Raw genomic sequence first — 19,030 nt, forward strand, 5'->3', positions numbered from 1 at the left:
TGTACGGGCGTGAGAGTCACAAAGTAAACAGGAAGTGCACAGAGGTTCAGACAGGAGGAGAGAGAGCACGGGGAAAACACAGACATAACGGGCTGGGGAAACATGGAATAAAACATAAGGAGAGACGAGGGCTCACAGATACACAGAGGGGCACACAGGGGGTAAAAGCCATGAAGGGAAAACACTTAGGGAACAACACAACAGGGCAACTCAGAAAACATGGCCTAAGCAAGGAACAAAATACAAACATACAAGAAAACTAAGAACACTGGGCCAACATGGCCCAGGACCATGACACAAATAATAACTGTCACAACTGTTTTTACTATTATTATCTTCAGCGAAGATGCTTCCAAAGCCCAATTTGACAACAAAAAACGGGCTGTTTTGTCCAAAAATGAATCCCAGGGGTGTTCATTTTAAAAGGATAAAACAAACGAGTGGAACTGTTACTGTCTTACTGCTGTTAACATGTGGCTAGTTAGACTTTGGAGATCCACACGACTGTGCACAAGTCTTGAGCCTTCCCTCATTTCTGTATATTTTGGTTCCACTGGCGCTCTCGTAATTTTCTAACGCTTCATTTAACACGGGTCCACCGGCAGGCCCATTTTACAAGCACTTTTTAAATGATCCCAACTCCACTGCTGTTTGTGCTGGAGACAAAATCCACCTTGTTTCAGAAAGAAGAGAAGACAAACTTTATGTTTGGTGTACTACGGTATCACAAGGCACTGTTCGAACACAGACAGGAAAAAAATCAGCCACATTCACATTACCATACATGTATCCATCAGACCTGCATAAATCTTGGTCAATAAAGGGTTAAAGATGTCTTGAGCAACAGTTCTCCAGGATTTCTGAAGGTCTGTAAAAGTCGTTCTTTGGACATTGGTGCTTTTTCAAGGTCAAGGTCAAATTTATTTATATAGCACATTTCAAACAGCCGATGCTGCACAAAGTGCTTAACAATATAAAAATGGTATTAAAAAGCAACACTGTAATACAATAATAACAATAAAAAACAATAATAGGACAATAAAAGTATTAAAACAATAACTAAACTAATTCAAATAAGACCAAAATACTTGGGTCATAGTGTGTTAAAAGCCAGGGCATAGAAATGTGTCTTTAGTAATGATTTAAATTGCTCAAGTGTTTGTGCAGATCTAATATTTAAGGGGAGACTATTCCAAAGTCTGGGACCTGCCACAGAGAAGGCTCTATCACCACGGGATTTGAGATTAGTCCGTGGGATTTTTGACTCATTTTCAGTCAAGTCATTGAACCCAACCGTTTTCAGAGGAAGACGTCAAACAACTTAAAAAATGAGCCTGTCACAAAAACACATATTTTATTCTAATTTCTTTAGTTAAAAAAAGGCCAAAAAATTAACAGTCTGACTTACACAAAATAGTATTTTTTGCACCAACGAGGTGATTCTCACACAGCTATAAAACTTGGCATTTGTTGACATGGTGTTCAGTGTGTGCTCATAGAACTTGAACAAACTGAAGAAGCGGAGGACGTGCCAGGCCTAAAAAGAAAAAACCACCACCAAAATCTACACCAGATGGACAGTATCTCAAAGTCATGTTTCTACCAGTTTCATTTAATCAAAAATCATCATCCACAGGGACGAGAACTGCCTGCCCCACTCTGGACAGTCTTGTTAAGCAAGAGTCAACTTGATCTTTCCTTTTTTTCCTCTTTGCATCTTCTGCTAAGTTCAGCAGCTGATTTCTTTCCCAGCATCCAAACAGCGAGAAGCACATTGACTGTCTGGGGCAGTTAACCGGCAACGAGAGCAGAAGACGGGAGGAGATGAAAGGAAGAGGAAAGATGGGTGCTCCTGGTTTTTGCAGTTTTCGGGCCAGCTGTTCTCAAGTGGAAGCATGCCGAGGCCTGATCTGACAGCGCTCTGAAATGGTTACAAGCTTGATTCATTACCCCGAAATCATCAATCACAGACCTTAAATGTTTTCCCCTTTAGCCCCAACATCTGCTAGCACACCGGCAAAACAGTCGACAAATAATGGCTGTGATTGCCTCAATTTCATCACCAGTTCCTTGTGGAGGAAGACAAAAAGGATCTGATGTTGCTCTTTAAGAGTTAGAGTGGGATTATGTACCAAAGACGCTGTCGAGCGGATTTGAAAAGCTTCTTGTTGAGTTCAGGAAGAAATCTCTGTGAGAAGAAACTGAGAGGATAGCAGCAGGAGCACATAAACCTCTGTACTCAACTATGATGAGTCCTTCCTCTGGTTAATCAGGGAACACTCTAATTATGCTCTATAAAACAGAGAGGGGGGGGTTCTCGTAACTCTTGCTGCAGACATGTGAATAGGAACAGACTTATAAGCAGTGAACAGGAAAACAAGTTTAGCTCTGACTGGAAGCATGACTCATTTTCTGCTCCACAAGTGTTAATGATGGGATGGCTGCCCACTTTGGCCCACTACTTACATGCATCCTATTGGCTCTAGAACAAAGAGAAAGTCGTGTAAATAGAGATCCTGAAGTCTAACCTTTTCTGACCTCGAATAACACGGCGTCCTTGACTGCTTTAGCTCCTCTGGGGCTTTAAACGATTTAAACCAAGACAGAAAGCAACATCTCTCAGAAAGAGAGGGGAGCAGAGGTAAAGAGCCAAGAAGTTGAGCTTTCATAGTCATCAACGGTGCGCCGAGATCCAGCAACAATAACAGACAACAGTGGGGAGCCTGGCTGTGGTAGAGGCAGAAAACAAGGACAGATGTGTCCATAAAGGGAGGAAGCTGCAGGGAATCTCTCTCGTCTTTAGGATGGTTATAATCCATTTATCTCTCTCTTGTTCCCAATTCAGTGTGGCGCTGACTTTTAGTGACGGTCAAACTCATCAGTTAGAAAAATGGAAGTTTAAAAGAAGCTTAAAGGCCACATGTGATGAATAAACTTTTCCAGTTCTAGTGGCTGCTAATGGTTTTTGCAGTCTTTGCATGACAGGGAGACAGGTTAACATGACATGGTTATGAAATCCAAACCAAACAAACAAAAGCACAAGGCTGTAACACTTCCCTTATAAACTCAAGTATGGACTAACGGCTAAAATGTTGATATAAAATCTGCACGAGCAATTAAAGTTCAATTATGTGGTGTGGATTGTTTATCTTTTGACCAAAGGCACCACCAAGTATGATTTTCACTGCCTGAGAGTGCAGAATTACCACAATACATCTGCAGGAATGTTGACATGGCTGCTGATTACCACCAATGACTCGGTGATTGCTTTGCCAGGTGTTGGGATTTCTGGCGGTCTGGACCTCACTTGCTGGCGTGCTCTTCTGCTTTGGAACAAATACTCCCTGGGCTTCGATGTTTTGAGATGTGGCCAGTCGATTTCACTCATATTTGAAATTGTTTAACCATGAATGATGTTGCTACTACTGGTGACACATTATATTTTGTATTTATGCCACATGTTTTCTTACCGAACTTCAATTTTTGTTCGTTTTATGAGAAAAATAAGTGGAAAGTTGAGATGTTTTATTGGTAAAGAAACCGATTAATTAAGAGATCAATTATTAGAGGAAGATCTGAGAATGACAGATGACAGGTGTGTACCTGTGAACATGTCTTGGCCCAATGCAGGAGAATGGCCATCTTTGCCATTGTAGAGGTGCTGCGTAGAGGTGGAGCTCTGGAGGTGCTGCATGGACAGACAGTCGCTCAGGACATCCTGCTCCAGGTGAGGGCAGGGCCGAAGCTGAGAAAAACAAGCAACGATAAGAATAAACTTCAAATGCTTACAAGAAATGATGATGAGTCATTTAAATGGAGAGAACTCCATCTGGTCTGCAAGATTACTCAATCGAAGAACAAGACGACTTCAGTTTGGCCTGTTCGTGGCTTGGACCTCGTGTGTGTGAGAGCGTTCGCTTCATCTTTTTGCAATAATGTGATTGTAATGTTGATCTGAAACAGTAAATCAGCAAATGAGAATAGAATTGTCAGTCAGGGGGAACCGGGGGAAAGATCATATGTTCTTTTTTGAGTCATGCGTTGGCCTTAGACATAATTGGTATGAACTCAGAGCCAACGTGAGATTGCTCCTGTTTCTTTCCCTGCCAACTTTAATGGGGGCAACTGAAGACACATTTCAGCGAGATCACACGGCACAAAGATAAAATTCAAACCAAATGAAACCTGTGTCAGTTGACAAAATGAGACATCTGCCTTATGGATCGGTGGAATAGCTGAACTCTGTTGTATACATTACTGGATTTCTATGTAATAAAACATTATAGCTGCTGAGGTACACACAGGACTTCTTTACTGTCACCAGGAGGTTTAACTTTAAAAATGCCAAGATGTAAAAAGAGAGAATAGGATAGTATAGCTGACTATCTGATGTAGGCACAAAAACAGACTTCAGACTCCAGTGTATAAAGCAAATATGGCCACCGAGAAATAAGACACTGACTAGAGAACAGTGGAATCGACCTACGATCCTACTGGCATCTGCTTATACACCGTTACAGAGACAAGGATCAATGACAACCAGTTACTGTTAACCTCATCCTCTATTCAACACAACATTTACTGACAAGTTAAAGGAGAGTGATGGCAACGGTCCTGGTGAAGAATCCACTGCTGCAGGAGCTTCATAAACTAAACTGATATTTACATAGTGCTTTTCGGATTATATGGGCCAAAACACTTTACACAACAGGAGAAACGCTTTTTCTGCACATACAACATTTTATGTATTGCACAAACACACCAATAACTTCCTCAGGGTCAACCTGGGGTTTTGGTTGAGCAGGCAACCACATGCTGTAAGGCCAGAAAGCAGCGGCCGGGGTTCGAGTCCAACCCGCAGCCCTTTGCTGTGTGTCTTCCCCCCCCCTCTCGCTCTTTTGTGTCCATCTCCACTGTCACTGTCCAATAAAGGCAAAAGCCCCCACCGACACACACACACATGGGGGGTTTAGGATCTTTGGTTTGGGGAAGAGCAGAGGTTAGAACCACTGACCTTCTAATTATTCTTATTAAACATAATGACCACACAGGCTAACAGCACAGGCTCAGACCTGCTTTGCAGAATAAAAGGGATGCTTTTTTTAAAAATGACTTTTTGGTGTATTTCGATGTTGCAGATTTGCAGCTGCAGATTTTGTCAGTTCCACATCCATGACGTGAATCTCCCACACTGTATAATCTGCACTGGTCACTCCACTGTATTGATATTTATATTTAGAAAAAGTGCAATACTGTAACAACTGCCACAAAAAACAAAAACTGTTGTACTGTTTAGTTTGTACTGCTGCTCATTCCTGTGCAATATCTGTGTGTACATATATTTATATATCTACACATATACATATATTTAGTCAGTTAACTGAAAATCTCTTTTTTCTTTTACTACACCTTATTAATATTTTGCTCTTACTATTTTTCTATTTATTTTTTATTATTTTATTTTATTACATTTTTTTCTACTGTACCATTCTGCTGAGTGATTGTCTGCTGCTCGTCAAATACATTTCATTGCGATGTTGACCCTGTGCTAACTTGCATATGACAAATAAAACTGAAAACACTTCACCAAAGATCTGGGGACCGAGCGAGCACAGTGATGATCTGAGCTTTGTGACATGGCGTGCTATCCTGCAGCCACCAGGAGATGGGCACACTCTGTGATGGGAATGATCAGAAACGATACTCAGGCTGTGGTGACTTAATTTTGGTCACTTGGTACTAAAGTGTGACAAGAAAACACCCCCCCACATCATTAAAACACCATCAGCCTGAATGGCTGGTACAAGGCAGGAAGGAGCAATGCCAAATTCTGAATGTTTTATCTGAATGCAGAAAGGGACACTCATCAGACTAGGCAACGTTTTTCTAATCTCTTGTTGGCCAACTTTGGTGAGCCTGCACAATTTGTAACCTGAAGTTTTTCTCTGACAGGAGCGGTACCTCAAGTGGTCTTCTGCTGCTGTCGACCATCAACTGTGTTGTAATGAGTGGTTATTTGAGTCACTCTTGCCTTCCTATCAGCTCACAGCAGTCTAGTTATTGTTATTTGACCTCTTGCATCAACAGAGAACTGCGGTTCAGGGGACATTCTCTCTTTTTAGAGCGTTCTCTGTAGAGATGGTTGTGTTTGAAAATCTGCTGAATCGACGGCACTGCTAGTTGATTCAGCTACTTAACAGTGAAACTTGTAATAGTAAAACTAATCTCTACAGTTTGTGCAGAGCAACACTTTTTAAATGAAAAATTTGTATTTTATGTTTATACTTGGCCAACATCTATTATAAGCAGGCTTAGTTTAAACCAAAGAGCAGCTGGTGCAACTCTTAAACATTTGAATCCAATATGCGAGTTTCTTTCATCATTAAATGTATATCAAGTTTGTGTTTTTGTAATCGTGCTGAGATAATAACTATGCTGACTAATACATATTTTTCAGTTGAGTGTATAATAATAATAATAATAATGAGTGATAACTTCATGATGCCAAGAGGCATAAAACCCTGGCAGTGTTGCTGTGGACCCTCTGAACGACTGAAGTCAAGTGTCGGTACTCGATTTGCAGGCAAGGACAAAGTCATCCAAGATTTTCTTTTATTTTCCAACATCACTGCAACCCTCAGTCTGTTTGTCCATCTGTCTGAGTTCTGATATTGTGGTCAGTTTGTGGGTGGAAACCTTGTTCAGCAGCAGTATCATCCCATCTACTCGACTCTCAGATTATTCCCTCAGAGTTCATTCAGAGCAGTAAGTGAACAGATTATTTTATCTGTGGCTTGTATCTTTTAAGATTCTGGCTTTGCTGAAAAGTCAAATCACAAGTGATTTAACTCCTCCCCCAAAAAAGCTAAACCTAACAGCTTTACAGCTGGCATTTTCCATGTTTTGATTTCACATTTAGATGCCGTAAATCAGTAAATGTGTCCTTGTGGGGATTCTTAAGACAGCCCTGCAAAGCATTCATTGCAAGTAATTGGGGCTCTGCTTTCTCCACAGCGACACTCTTAAAGTTTTTTTTTTCCTGCTTTGGGCCAAATCCAAGAGTGGAGTAAGAGCGTTTGTTTGACATTTGTCCATAACATCTGGCCACTGGGGTATTCTGCACTACAGCTTATTAACAATGCTACAAGCACACATGTGTTTCCCTTTACGACACTAAGCAAAGAAACACATCATCCAGCCTGCCACTATCCAGCCCTTTACACAACAATGGGCCCTTTCTCTCTCTTATTTACCCACTTTCAGTTAGGGAAAGAATGGGCTTTTGACCACAAGCATGATGAAATGTGGTCAAACCTGATCTATTGTTGGGGAAATGATTCTAAAGATACTCCACTACACAGCTAAATGCTTCAAAACCCCTCAATTAGAGCAACTTGATGGATCTGCAGATAATGTGACCTAAGAAAGAACAAATCTTGTTAAAGTTGCAGCTCTACCCGAATGACCCGAATAAGGTCATACAGGAAACTAGCTGCAGAAAAAGATCAGCTTGAGCTGCAAAATTTCATTTTTTATTTATTTCACACTTGGTTCAACAGTTTCAACAGTTTTATCCTTTCATACACACAAACCAGGCTTTCCCTTGATATAACACGGCAACCATGAGTGAAAAGGAGAAGGAAGAAGAAAATATTCTTATTAAACCCTGCCCCCCCATCTACATTTCAACTAGTGGGCACCATTAACCAATGAACACGTGAGCATTTATCAGACCAAACAGCAAATACCTCAGCACATAATAACAAGGAGAAAATAAATAAATAAAATAAGGAGTTAGCTCGAATTTATTGCGTATTCTTCATATTGATTTATCGTTTTAAACATGTAACACTTTTTAAAACAATGTAAAACTCTTAAGATTATAATGAAATCAAATCAAATCAAATCACTTTTATTGTCACATCACATGTGCAGGTACACTGGTACAGCACATGCGAGTGAAATTCTTGTGTGCGAGCTTCACAAGCAGCAGAGTTGTGCAAAAATACAATAATGTAAAACAAGCAAAATATAAGAATGGCTAAATCTGAGACTAATAAATATATGTACAATATATAATAGTATATGCATTACTGGATGTGTATACTAAATATGTTTTTCTACGTGTGTGTGTGTGTGTATACATATTTTACAAATTAAATAGAGTAAGCAATAAAATAAAATATATTAAATATACAGAGGTTGGTAGTTGGATATTGTGCAAAACAGTGGCATTAATGGACAGTATGTAGTGCATAATGTTGAAGTTCTAGTAGTGGAGGTGAGGTGTCTATGAAGTGTTCAGCAGTCTGATGGCCTGGAGGAAAAAGCTGTCTCTCAGTCTGCTGGTACGGGACCGGATGCTGCAGAACCTCCTTCCTGATGGAAGCAGTCTGAACGGAGGTTCTGCAGCATCCGGTCCTGAAGAGAGTTCCACAGTCGTATACCCGTAACCGTGGTCCCAGCGAGCTGATGCTTAAAATGATATTTCCTTCAGCTGTCCTCACCTCCCAAACACAGGTAATATATTATTTTTAGCCTTAAACATAATTAATAATGTCCGTAGTTTCACTAAACCTTCTACTTTCAATAGTTTCGATTTTATAAACAATTTATTTAAGAATAAATGAACCATGACGCAGCAGTTTTTAAGTGTCCACTGGCTTTAATTTGCTACTTAAAAATGAAGAAAACAACAAATGTCAGCGGTAACAGCTGACATACTTTTGGTTCCTCTATGATGTTTCTTTTTAAACCTCTGACTACACACAGGTGTTTTGTCCTGTTTCTCACTCTAGCAGAGAGTGTCTTACCTTCCTACGCACCTGTTGCTCTTTGGCTGAGTGGATCTTGACGTGTTTGCGTAGGGAGCTGGGATCCGTGTAGCGCTTGGTACAACCGGAGATCTGACATGCATACGGTTTCTGGGAGGAGGGAGGAAATATTTCTGTTCAGTTATCAGAGCAGAATGTATAAATGTAGCTTTTCTAATAACAGAGACACAGAATAATATAAGCAGCTAAAAAAGAAAATTGTAAAGGAAAGGAGAAAAATTAACATGCAGTAAATATGAAACTTATGTAAGTAAAGGCAAAGATAAAGTCCTACCTTTCGGCTGAGAAAGACACATAATGTGAGGTAAAAGGAAGACCAGACAAAGGATGAAAAGAAAAGACAATCAGTTGACAAAAATTTGAATACCACAACATCTCTTTGGTTATTAGTTTTTCAGGGTTTAAAGCATCGTATTTCACTTGCAGTTGCACTCACTCAGCAATGAAACCCATCTCTCTTGCTACTGACAGCACCGATACTGCATGATTAATAATGTATAAAGACTTAAAGACAAACACTATAATATATCAGCGCAAGAAATACACTCACTGGCCACTTCATTAGGTACCGCTCGTTAATGTAAATGTCTAATCAGCCAATCGCACGGCAGCAACATATAGACGTGTTCAAGACAACCTGCTGAAGTTCAAACTGAGTATTTCAGAAACTGCTGATCTACGGACATTTTCCTGCACAACCATCTCTACGGTTTACATAGAACGGCCTGAAAACAGAAAACATTCAATAAGACACAGAAATGCCTTTTTGATGCAAGAAGGTAACAGTAACTAAAGAAGAACATCTATGAATGCAGATCACATAAAACCCTGAATAAGATTGGCTGAAGCTGCAGAAGACCACACAAGGTGCCCATCAGCAAGAACGAGAACAGGAAACTACGACCTCACTGCAACATTTTGAAGGTAGGGTCAGGATTGATGTGAGCAACCTGAAAGCATGAATCCTTCATGCCTTTATCAACAGTTCAAGCTGGTTGGTGCTGCTGTAAAAGTGTGGGGATGTTTTCTGGGCACATGTATAAATGACACAGCCTATCTAATTATTGCTATCCTGTATATAACAATATTCATGGACCAAAATCTCTGAATTATGTTTCCAGTACTCGAGTTTTATGCCATGAAGAATTAGGTAGTCCAACCCTGTATTAGAAGGCGTACCTAATAAAGTAGCTAGTGAGTGTATAAATGATCTTATTCAACCATGTTGAGGAGTATTCTTAATAATTAAGCATTTATGTGATTATGCACACTGCATACACCGTGATGGAGTACACCACTTTCATTTCACATTTTTCTAATTAAAATGAAGGATGGTGATAGAGATTTTTTTACTTTTTACATTCAGTAACATAAGTTTTACAGACTTTATTATCTCTGCACTTTAACGTTTTCTCTAAGTAACCTGTTGTCATCCCAAAGTGCTTATAATGCCACTCATCTCTGTTTGTTTTGCCAAGAAACCGACTCGATACAGCGCAGAGCGCCGACTTTAAAAGAAAAATAAAAGAGTGAAGTAAAACTTCTGTGTAGGATAAATATAATTAAGCTTTAAAATGATTTTCCTCCTCAGTGTTTCTGGCAGCGCAGCCGACTGGGCAGCACAGTGAAAGCCATCGTGGGGTGTTAATGTGAGGCCATAAGCATCGGGGTCCCAGATTAGCTGTATCGTTTGGACTACTGTGGAAAGAGTGTGCAGTGGAAGAAAATCCCACACTGACAGAATAACACAACGTCTGCATTAACATTTCTACTCTTACTACTTGATAATTTACTGTTACATATAGAAAAGTATTGGTGCACGGCCAGTTCAGTGAAAACAGGGGGAAACATTCTGGTTGCAAAAATACTGCTAAAATTACTTTCTCTGGGAAGAAAATCAAGGGTGACACTGCCTGACCACTGCTACTCTTTTTCTAACCGCTCAGCATTACCAGTGTTCAGTCATGGGAGTAACGGCGTTACTTTTTTCAGTAACGAGTAATCTAACTAATTACTATTCCTATCGTTACAACGCCGTTACCGTTACTAACAAGAAAATGTGGTCCGTTACTATTTTCCAACAAACAGACGGTTGAAGCGGTGTTCAGTTTACCGCGTCTTGTATCAGTTGCACAGAAGTAGCTGTAAGTCATCTGGGCGCTGCAGCTTTAAGCAGCTGCGCGCTCACGCGGATCACTTTCTGCCCGACGATCACTTTTTGGCACAACACCTGAATTTAGTTTTCCTATTTATTTCTAAACAATTAAATTTTAATAAATGGACTGGTACTGACAATCAAATCAAGCACTCATAGCTTATAAGTCTTATTCAGTCAGTCAGACACATTCATGCAGTACTTTTGATGCTTTGGAGGCAACTCTTGGTTCTTACTCCAAAATAATAATAATAATAATAATAATGATGGATTGCATTTATATAGCGCTTTACAATTCCACTATTCATTCACACACTGGTGGAGGCAGCTACAGTTGCAGCCACAGCTGCCCTGGGGCAGACTGACAGAAGCGAGGCTGCCATATCGCACCATCGGCTAAACCGATAAAAATACAGACTAGAGGAACAAAAATTGACCCACTGAGCTTTAGCATTGTAGGCTCTACCATGTAAGCCACAGCTGCCCCCTTTATAAAGGGACTTAGGTCCATTATATACAAATTTGAAATACTCCTTCAAATAACTACTCAATAATACGCACACTTACACACCTTGAACTCAGAAATGTAATCAAAAATAAAAATGGTGCAGAAAACCATCAACGTGCATGAAAAGCAGTGGTGCATAATTGTGTATGCTTGGTAGGGAATGGTGGTAGGGTAGATTGATCTGTAATGGCGCAAAGCAGAATATTTGCATCTAAAATAGGATATAGCATAAGTAGAACATAGAAATACATTAAAAATTACACAAAATTCAAGTAAATGAGTACTTAATTACAGTCGCGCTCTCACCCGATGGTGTTGGGCACTGTACGATTAAAAGTGCTCTAGTCCAGCGTTTTACTGGGAGGCACATATTGAGCTGGTTGTTTCAAATCAGATTTAAGTAATCTTTCAAACGCAGACTGTAGATTCAGATGTCAGAAAAAAATTATTGGGATTCGATTTATTGACTTAAAGGGGAAAAAAGTAAAAAATCTCTCCCTTGCAGAGGAAACCCAACGTACTTAAGAATATAATTTGAGCCCAACAACTTCTTTACTCCCTAGCTGTGCTGGCATACGGATGGTGATAAAGTGGGTGGTAAATTGGTGGGGCTACTGAGACATGACGAGTGGCAGCAATGGCTGACTCAACCTTTCCTTCTCGCTCCACGGGTCAGAGAAACAGACAAAGCTCTGTCTGAGCCTGCAGTCCCAATCCAAGCCTGTTATGGCACAAGCTGCAACTTGGCCAAATGACACTGATCGTTTAATGATCTGTGGCATGTCACTGCAAGAGGAAAGTGGGTGAGAATGCCACACGGCTCACTGACTGACAGCAAGTTAAAGTCTAACACTGTCACGATGTGGAAATAGGCATTTGAATGTTGTAAAATCAGAGCAGGGATACCGCACGATATGCACACTCACGCACACTCACGCACACACCGAGGGGACGTTCAAAAAGTCACGTTTATTGTTGGCAGCCGTAGTCTGTGTTTGGTTGTGTATGATCATGGAGACGCCTACTACAGCAGGAACTAAAACAAAGGTGGTTTGGATTACTCTGTCAAGTGTTTACATGTCTGAACGTGGGCAGAAGTTACCAAATGAAATGAAATGAATGAAACTATACAGCGATGTATTATTGAAAGTTCAAAGATCAGTGTGGGCGCTAAGTAGAGGGCAACAGAAGTCGCCTCTGCCCACCTTCACACTCCTGCCAAACAGTCTTTTTTTTTTTTGTCCTTTTTTTAAAGCATCCTGATCCATCCTGACATTGAGGCTGATGTGATGCAATTGCAGCACGATATCCAGATAAGTTCCTCAAACTAATCCCGAAATGGATTTCAAAGAAAGTGAATGACGACATATGCAAACATCAGTAGTTCAGATTAAACACTCTGGTGAAACGCTGGGAGGGGGGAGGTGAGAGAGCAGAGGCTTGGATTCTGACCGTGTCCAGGTGAGTGCGCTGATGCTTGGCCCGATCGCTGGAGTTGCTGAAAGCTTTCTGGCAGCCAGGGTGCTGGCACAGGTACGGCTTCTCTCCTGTGTGGCTCCTCAGGTGGATCTTCAGATTCTCCAGACGAGAAAACGCTTTGTTACAGCCCTCGAACTGTGGAGGAGGGGAGACAGAGATTAGAGCACAAAGGCAACCACACTTTGGCAGGTATGCACAGGACCACACAGGAAAAATAAGCAAAAAGCCCACATGCATGCACACAAAAGAATTGAAATCAATCAGTGTAAAGCTGGCAAACGTTAGAACCGTGTGGGTTGTGTATATGTGTGTGCATGTGACTCAGAGATAAGTTGTTTCCTTCAGTCTCATAATTACTCACACAGATGGAGCTCACTGTAAACGATATATTAACTAGTTATGGAAAAGAAATTAAATACTTAAAGAAAACCTTTTACGCTGTTACGGTGGGAGATGCTCAGATTAAACACGAGGATAGCAACTTGTGATTCACAAGCTCAGGCTTCAAACCTTTCGGTTACAAGGGTCAGCCAATCAGAAGAAAGTTGGCTTAAATGCAACTTTGCAAACAATTTGTTTTGCACTAAGACTCAATACCAGAGAAATAAAGATTATGTTGAACTCACTCGTGCAAAGCCACTCTAGTAAAGCAGAGAATAAAAGATGGACCTGGGAATTAGCAGAAACTGTCCACTTTAATAATGTGGGTGGTGTAAGTGCGAGCATTTTTTTTCCATGGCTACTATGTTGCAGATCCAAAGACCTTTGTTGAAAAGCACATCCACTTGAAAAACAGCCGCATTCATGGCAGTGCTCTTGTCTCGAGGCTGCCATCTAAATTGCCGGGAAACTGGAGTGTGCCGTACAGCAGCAGTTAATGGGCTGTAATGCATAGCATGAGATAAGTGTGCTGCTGTGTATAGTTCATTAGACTGACAAGTGACAGTGACTGTAAACAAGCTCATAGCCGACCCAGCTTGGCTCATTTGATCCCGACCACTCTGCCAATGAACACCACAGATTTGTTAACATGTGAATGATTCATGAAGCTTCTCGCATATCCGCTTCTTCTCTTAAGGAGAAAACACAGCAGGCTGGTGGAAAGGGCAGTCCCCATCAAAGCCCCCCTACAGTGGATGCTGTGTAAAGAGTCACAAAGTCTACTGGTGCACAGTAGAAAAGGAAGTTCAGCTCACTGGTACTTTTTTCTATTTACTTGTACGTACCCTCATGCACTTTACTATCACTCGGTATAAAAGCAAAAGCTGAGTCAGGACTCTTCTTCTGAACAGTCATTTTTCTGTCACCCAGTGAGGGCTTCATTCAAACCATGTCAAGAAAATAAAATTTAAAACACTCAGAGTGAGCCAGGAAAGCATCCACTCTGGTCAAAATATGACTATAAAATTCTTAAACCATAAATTTTATACAAAGTCTCATACAGGAAACAATTTTTCCACTCAAAACCAGTTTTGGAAGCGGCCTGAATGGATCTCAACCAAAATAAAACTGCAGCTCCAAGGCTGTTATAGGGGTGTTGTGGCCTTTCTGCTGTATCCATTGTACGCTGACCTTTAGCGAAGCCTCCTGACAACAGGTCAGGTTACAGCTAAGGAGAGAGTGACACCATTTTTCTAACGGTCCTTCAGCTACATCTAGACTCAATACTCATCCCTGGTCTTCTTCATTCACTCGCACAGTGCAGGCAGGACCTTCTATTCACTGAGGCTCCATTTAATATAGGCGAAACCTAAGCCTGACATGGTAGAGCCGTTTTGGGTGACCATGCTGATCTGCAGGTTTATGCATGTGACTGAGCAGCTCAGTAAGAGAGTCCTAATCTGCCCAATTATGGCTACTCAATGCATAGCTCCTCATAAAGTTTGTAAGACCTTTGGGTGGATGACTATGGAACAAAAGCTTCCTTTCACCTTAATAAGTTGCATTTTTCCATTTGATTTCCATCATAATTTGCAAAATAAAAATGAGACTGACTAAAAAATACTGAAAGTTGGTAAAAAAGAAAGAAAGATGGGACTATTAATGCCTTAAAATTGTATTTTCTCACCAAACTGTAGCTGGATATTGGTGGCACTATGATACCTGAGAAACAGTTTCTCATCAGTTTTCAACAATCAGCAATTAAAATGTATTGAAGTTTGAAATGAAGCATTTCCAGCCAAGGTCTGCATAATCTGTACTTGTCTCATTGTGCTGTAAATGGATAAAACTGAGGCCCTCAGGTTAAGTCAACACGTGCCAAAGGGCCCATAAACAAATTCATTCAGTCAAGCTGCAAACTCTGGTTTAAAAATGCAGCTGATAAACCGTCAACGTCTGCGCTTCCTTGTAAGGCCACCTCCAGCTGGATTCAAATGTGACTCAAAGTTCATAGATTCAACTTTACAGCAGAAGTAAACAAGTTCATATGTTTGTTCAATTCTTTGACAAATATGAAGGAAGGATACTGGCTTTCATTTGGTGAGTTAAAACTAGAACATCCATGACATAGTAGTTCATCCGGCTCTTGTACCATTCACAACTCACAGGTTAACGTCCATAAAACAACACATATGTGCTTGACTTGAACACAGTTTGTGTGAAGACCCATTTGGCGATCATTGTGTGCAAGTTTAATTCAATTCGGACCTTTCTAAAGACGGAGTACTGACTCTTGTGAATTCAGGATGGATGGACCCGTTGCCACAGAATGAGCTTATCGGCACTTCAGCCAGATCCATAAAGGTGAGGCTACTTTACACTCCATGGATGCACCTCACAGCCAAATGTGCTCTAGTTAGCTGATACAGCCACTTTTGGCACGGAAAAATTAAAATGATGTAAAACAATCGTAAAATGATAATACACAACAACAAAAGCCCAAACATCTCTGTCAGCACGGTAGCATGTCATGGCGATGATATGGTGCTTAAAACGAGAGCTTCTTTAATAGTATGGAAGTTGTTTGGCTACAAGAGGCTAGATCTCCAACAAAGCACAGTAATAAAATATGGAAGAAAACTGTTACTGACAAAGGTGGAAACAACAAAACTTGAAGCAAAAACACACCGTCGAGTACAGCCGGGCTGTGACGGCTGGAAAGGAGGAGATGCTAGCAGCTGCTGATGTGCAACCCAAAAGTAAACAAATGACTCAAGAAAGGTCTCGCAGGAGACTCGCTGGTTGCACTCCATATGACAGGAAGGTTATTGATGCAATTACATGGAGCTAAAAGAGGGCTTTAAGCAGCTGAATCAAATGTTCGACCCCAGACAACATCCCAGGAATTTTTCAGTTTCCATTTTTTATTATGTGACAATATTGTACAGGTTTCTGAAGCGTAACAAGGTGGTGACTGTTAGCGTGTTAAGCAGTTATGCTGCACGTTTACTTAATTTCCAGGGAAAAACACCACCTGGGCTACGTTCGTGTTTACCTTTGACTCATCCTGTGTCACGACTATTGTACTGTATTGCTGCTGCTGGCACCTTGACAGATTCACACTTCGAATGAGGTCGTCTATCATCAGCAGTTCATTGGAAAAAAGAAGGATAGAAAATGCCCTTTGCACTAATAAATGCTGCTGCCTGCAAGCCAGTAGAGTATTTTTCAGCATTTTTCTTGTTATTTTCATACATACCAGTATTGCAAATTTCCTACAACTTTGAGGCTATATTGCTCTCCCCTAACAGCCATAATGCTAAAATCAAGGCTTCAATATTTTTTATTTCCAGCATATAAATAAACTTGCTTCAAGTTCTTCATAATTTATCCCTGACTGCTGAGCTTCGATTGGGTAAAGATAAGCTTGTAAAGCTGAAATGCTATCAAAGTAAGCATAAAGAAATGCAGAAAATTTGCAGTACGATCACAGCTAAACGTCTGCTTGCCAGACTGAAATGAAAGATGAGGAAAAATATTCACAATTCCTCAACACTACACAAACACATGCTGTCTGGGGTTCAGCATTTAGCTATAAAAATGTCTTAAAGAGTTCACATCATACAATGCTGTAACGCGGGAAAACATTATTCTCGAGTCATACCAGGCAAATGTTTTGGATGAAAACAAGAGAGGCAGCAACGGTGGGAAAAGTTAATAAAATCTGTGCGAATGAACATCCACGCTGCCGTACCACTCGCGACAGACAAGGTCTCTGCTTACTGCTGAAACACGGCGCCGGGCGTTCGAGTTCGGAAAACAAAAATGGCTATTATTGACGTGCCAAAAGTTTATTTATGTATAAGGGAATAATCCCTCTTTCACTCCTTTTTTTCTCCAATATAAATTTGAGGCTGAATTATAGTTAGGGGTCCGCTGGGGAAACCGTGTTAATCGTGTAAAGCACATTATTACTGCGGGATCACCACTTGCAGTTTGCATGGAGACAGCCAGAGTATGAGGTTTTCCTGCCTGCTGAGAAACCAACAGGCACTGTCACCTCTAAGCATGAGTTTGTACCAGAAACCCTGCATGAAAACGTTGTGCTAAAGTAAGACGTTAAAGCGTGGCCGATCTACGGGTCCAAATGATCCCTGTCGGCTTCATTTCATTTGGTGTTTAAATGAAATACATGTATACTGCTTGTGTTGAATGTCCAAGGGGATTAAAAGTGTTCATGTGGAGATATTTGGTCTTATCGTGGCTATTTTATATGTCATGCTGTGTGTTTTCATTTCCAACTGAAGATATATTGTACATCAGTGGGGTCCTGCATCATCCATGAGAAGCTGACTAAAACACACATAGCAAACACACAGGCTGAAGTGGTATAAACAGAGAGCTCTGGTGGCTGAGGCTTCTAACACAGGGTGGATTTTACCTTTGATGTTATCTATGCAAACACTTTAGGCGGAGCTAATCACATTAATTGCTTTAAACATGTTTAGTTTTCCTCTCTGAAAACCTCTGTCTAAGGTAAACCAGCAGATGACCGCACGAGGGGAGCGGCGCTGGCAGCGTGGTGGGATTTGAGCCCCATTTGACACCATCTCACCATTGATTTGGGGGGTGCTCAGTAGCACAGTAAACATTGGCCATGACAGCGGGGTCCTGACACGGCTGAAGGGGGCGAGAGCGGGTTGAAAGGGTGGACAGGCCGCCGATCACAACAGACAGATTATGGGCCCAGCATGCAGAAGAGTGGCGGTGCGTCGTGCCTGAGGCCTTCATGGGAAATGACTCCTGACTGGCAGGTAAAAGGCCAAACAGTTTCAGAGCTAAAAGGCAGCAGTGTACCGCTCTCCTCACATGCAGCGGCTCATTAGCAACCTGCCGGAGCTGCGGATGATGGGAACAAACTGGCCGTTATGGACGGGTGCTGCGGGAAATATGGCTGCTGACATGTGTAACAGAAATCTGATTAAAAGCCTTGATGAATGGTGTTCGAGGAGCGGTGCAGAACAGAATCAGAAGCAAATCAGAGGTTTTTCTTTCTCCTGAAAAATAATATCTGACTGTGGCCCTTGCAGCCAAGGTCATCATTGACAGAAGTCATTTCCCCTCCCCCCAAAAATAGCTCCAGGATTTTCTGCTCACCTTAATGGAGTTGCTACAAATCCCTCCTACATCACATATCTCTACATCAGCACATTCACTAACGAGTTTAATTGCTAACTAGCATGAAATTCCCCATTTCTCATGTTCTGGGGGTTCCCCATTAAAAGATTCTCTGAGCCTAACAGTCACGACTTCTTTTCTATAATTAGTTTTAACCCAATGCATACATTAAGGCTTCTTAGCAGGCAAGATGAGGGTAAGAAGTGTTGGTTGCAAATGAAAACACTGCCAAATAAAACATGGTATAAAGTGCCAATGCTCAAAAGCAGGTTGTATAACATTATAGGTATGAAAAAGGGAGTTTGAGGGAATGAGTTGGTTTATCACAAGGTGTCTTTCTCTGCCCTGACCAACGAGGAAAACCACCAACACTTCAGGATCTGTTCCGAGGGAAGGCTGTGGAGCAGAGTGCCCCGGCTGCGGATGAGAGAAACATGTGCATTTAATCTGCCGGCTTCCAAATGCCCTGTGGCAACCACAGCAAAGAGCAGAAAA

General features: G+C 41.2%; 1 protein-coding gene across 4 annotated transcripts in view; it reads right to left on the bottom strand.

Annotated features, from left to right (window-relative positions):
- Window positions 1-19,030, bottom strand: part of glis1b (GLIS family zinc finger 1b) — an 82,312-nt gene that overhangs the window by 11,903 nt on the left and 51,379 nt on the right. For 3 of the 4 annotated variants that reach the window (XM_085266453.1, XM_085266450.1, XM_085266452.1), the window contains 3 exons: window positions 12,950-13,111; window positions 8,814-8,924; window positions 3,604-3,745 (listed from right to left, as the gene is read on the bottom strand). In XM_085266453.1, coding sequence (XP_085122579.1) covers window positions 3,604-3,745; window positions 8,814-8,924; window positions 12,950-13,111 — 415 coding nt within the window. The remainder of the gene's footprint in view (window positions 1-3,603; window positions 3,746-8,813; window positions 8,925-12,949; window positions 13,112-19,030) is intronic. The other variant, XM_085266451.1, reaches the window with a different exon arrangement.

Source organism: Mchenga conophoros, linkage group LG23 (genome assembly GCF_057382185.1).
Source record: "Mchenga conophoros isolate Kocher_MC1m ecotype Shallow Benthic linkage group LG23, M_conophoros_male_GT1.1, whole genome shotgun sequence".
In the NCBI taxonomy this organism is placed as follows: Eukaryota; Metazoa; Chordata; class Actinopteri; order Cichliformes; family Cichlidae; genus Mchenga; species Mchenga conophoros.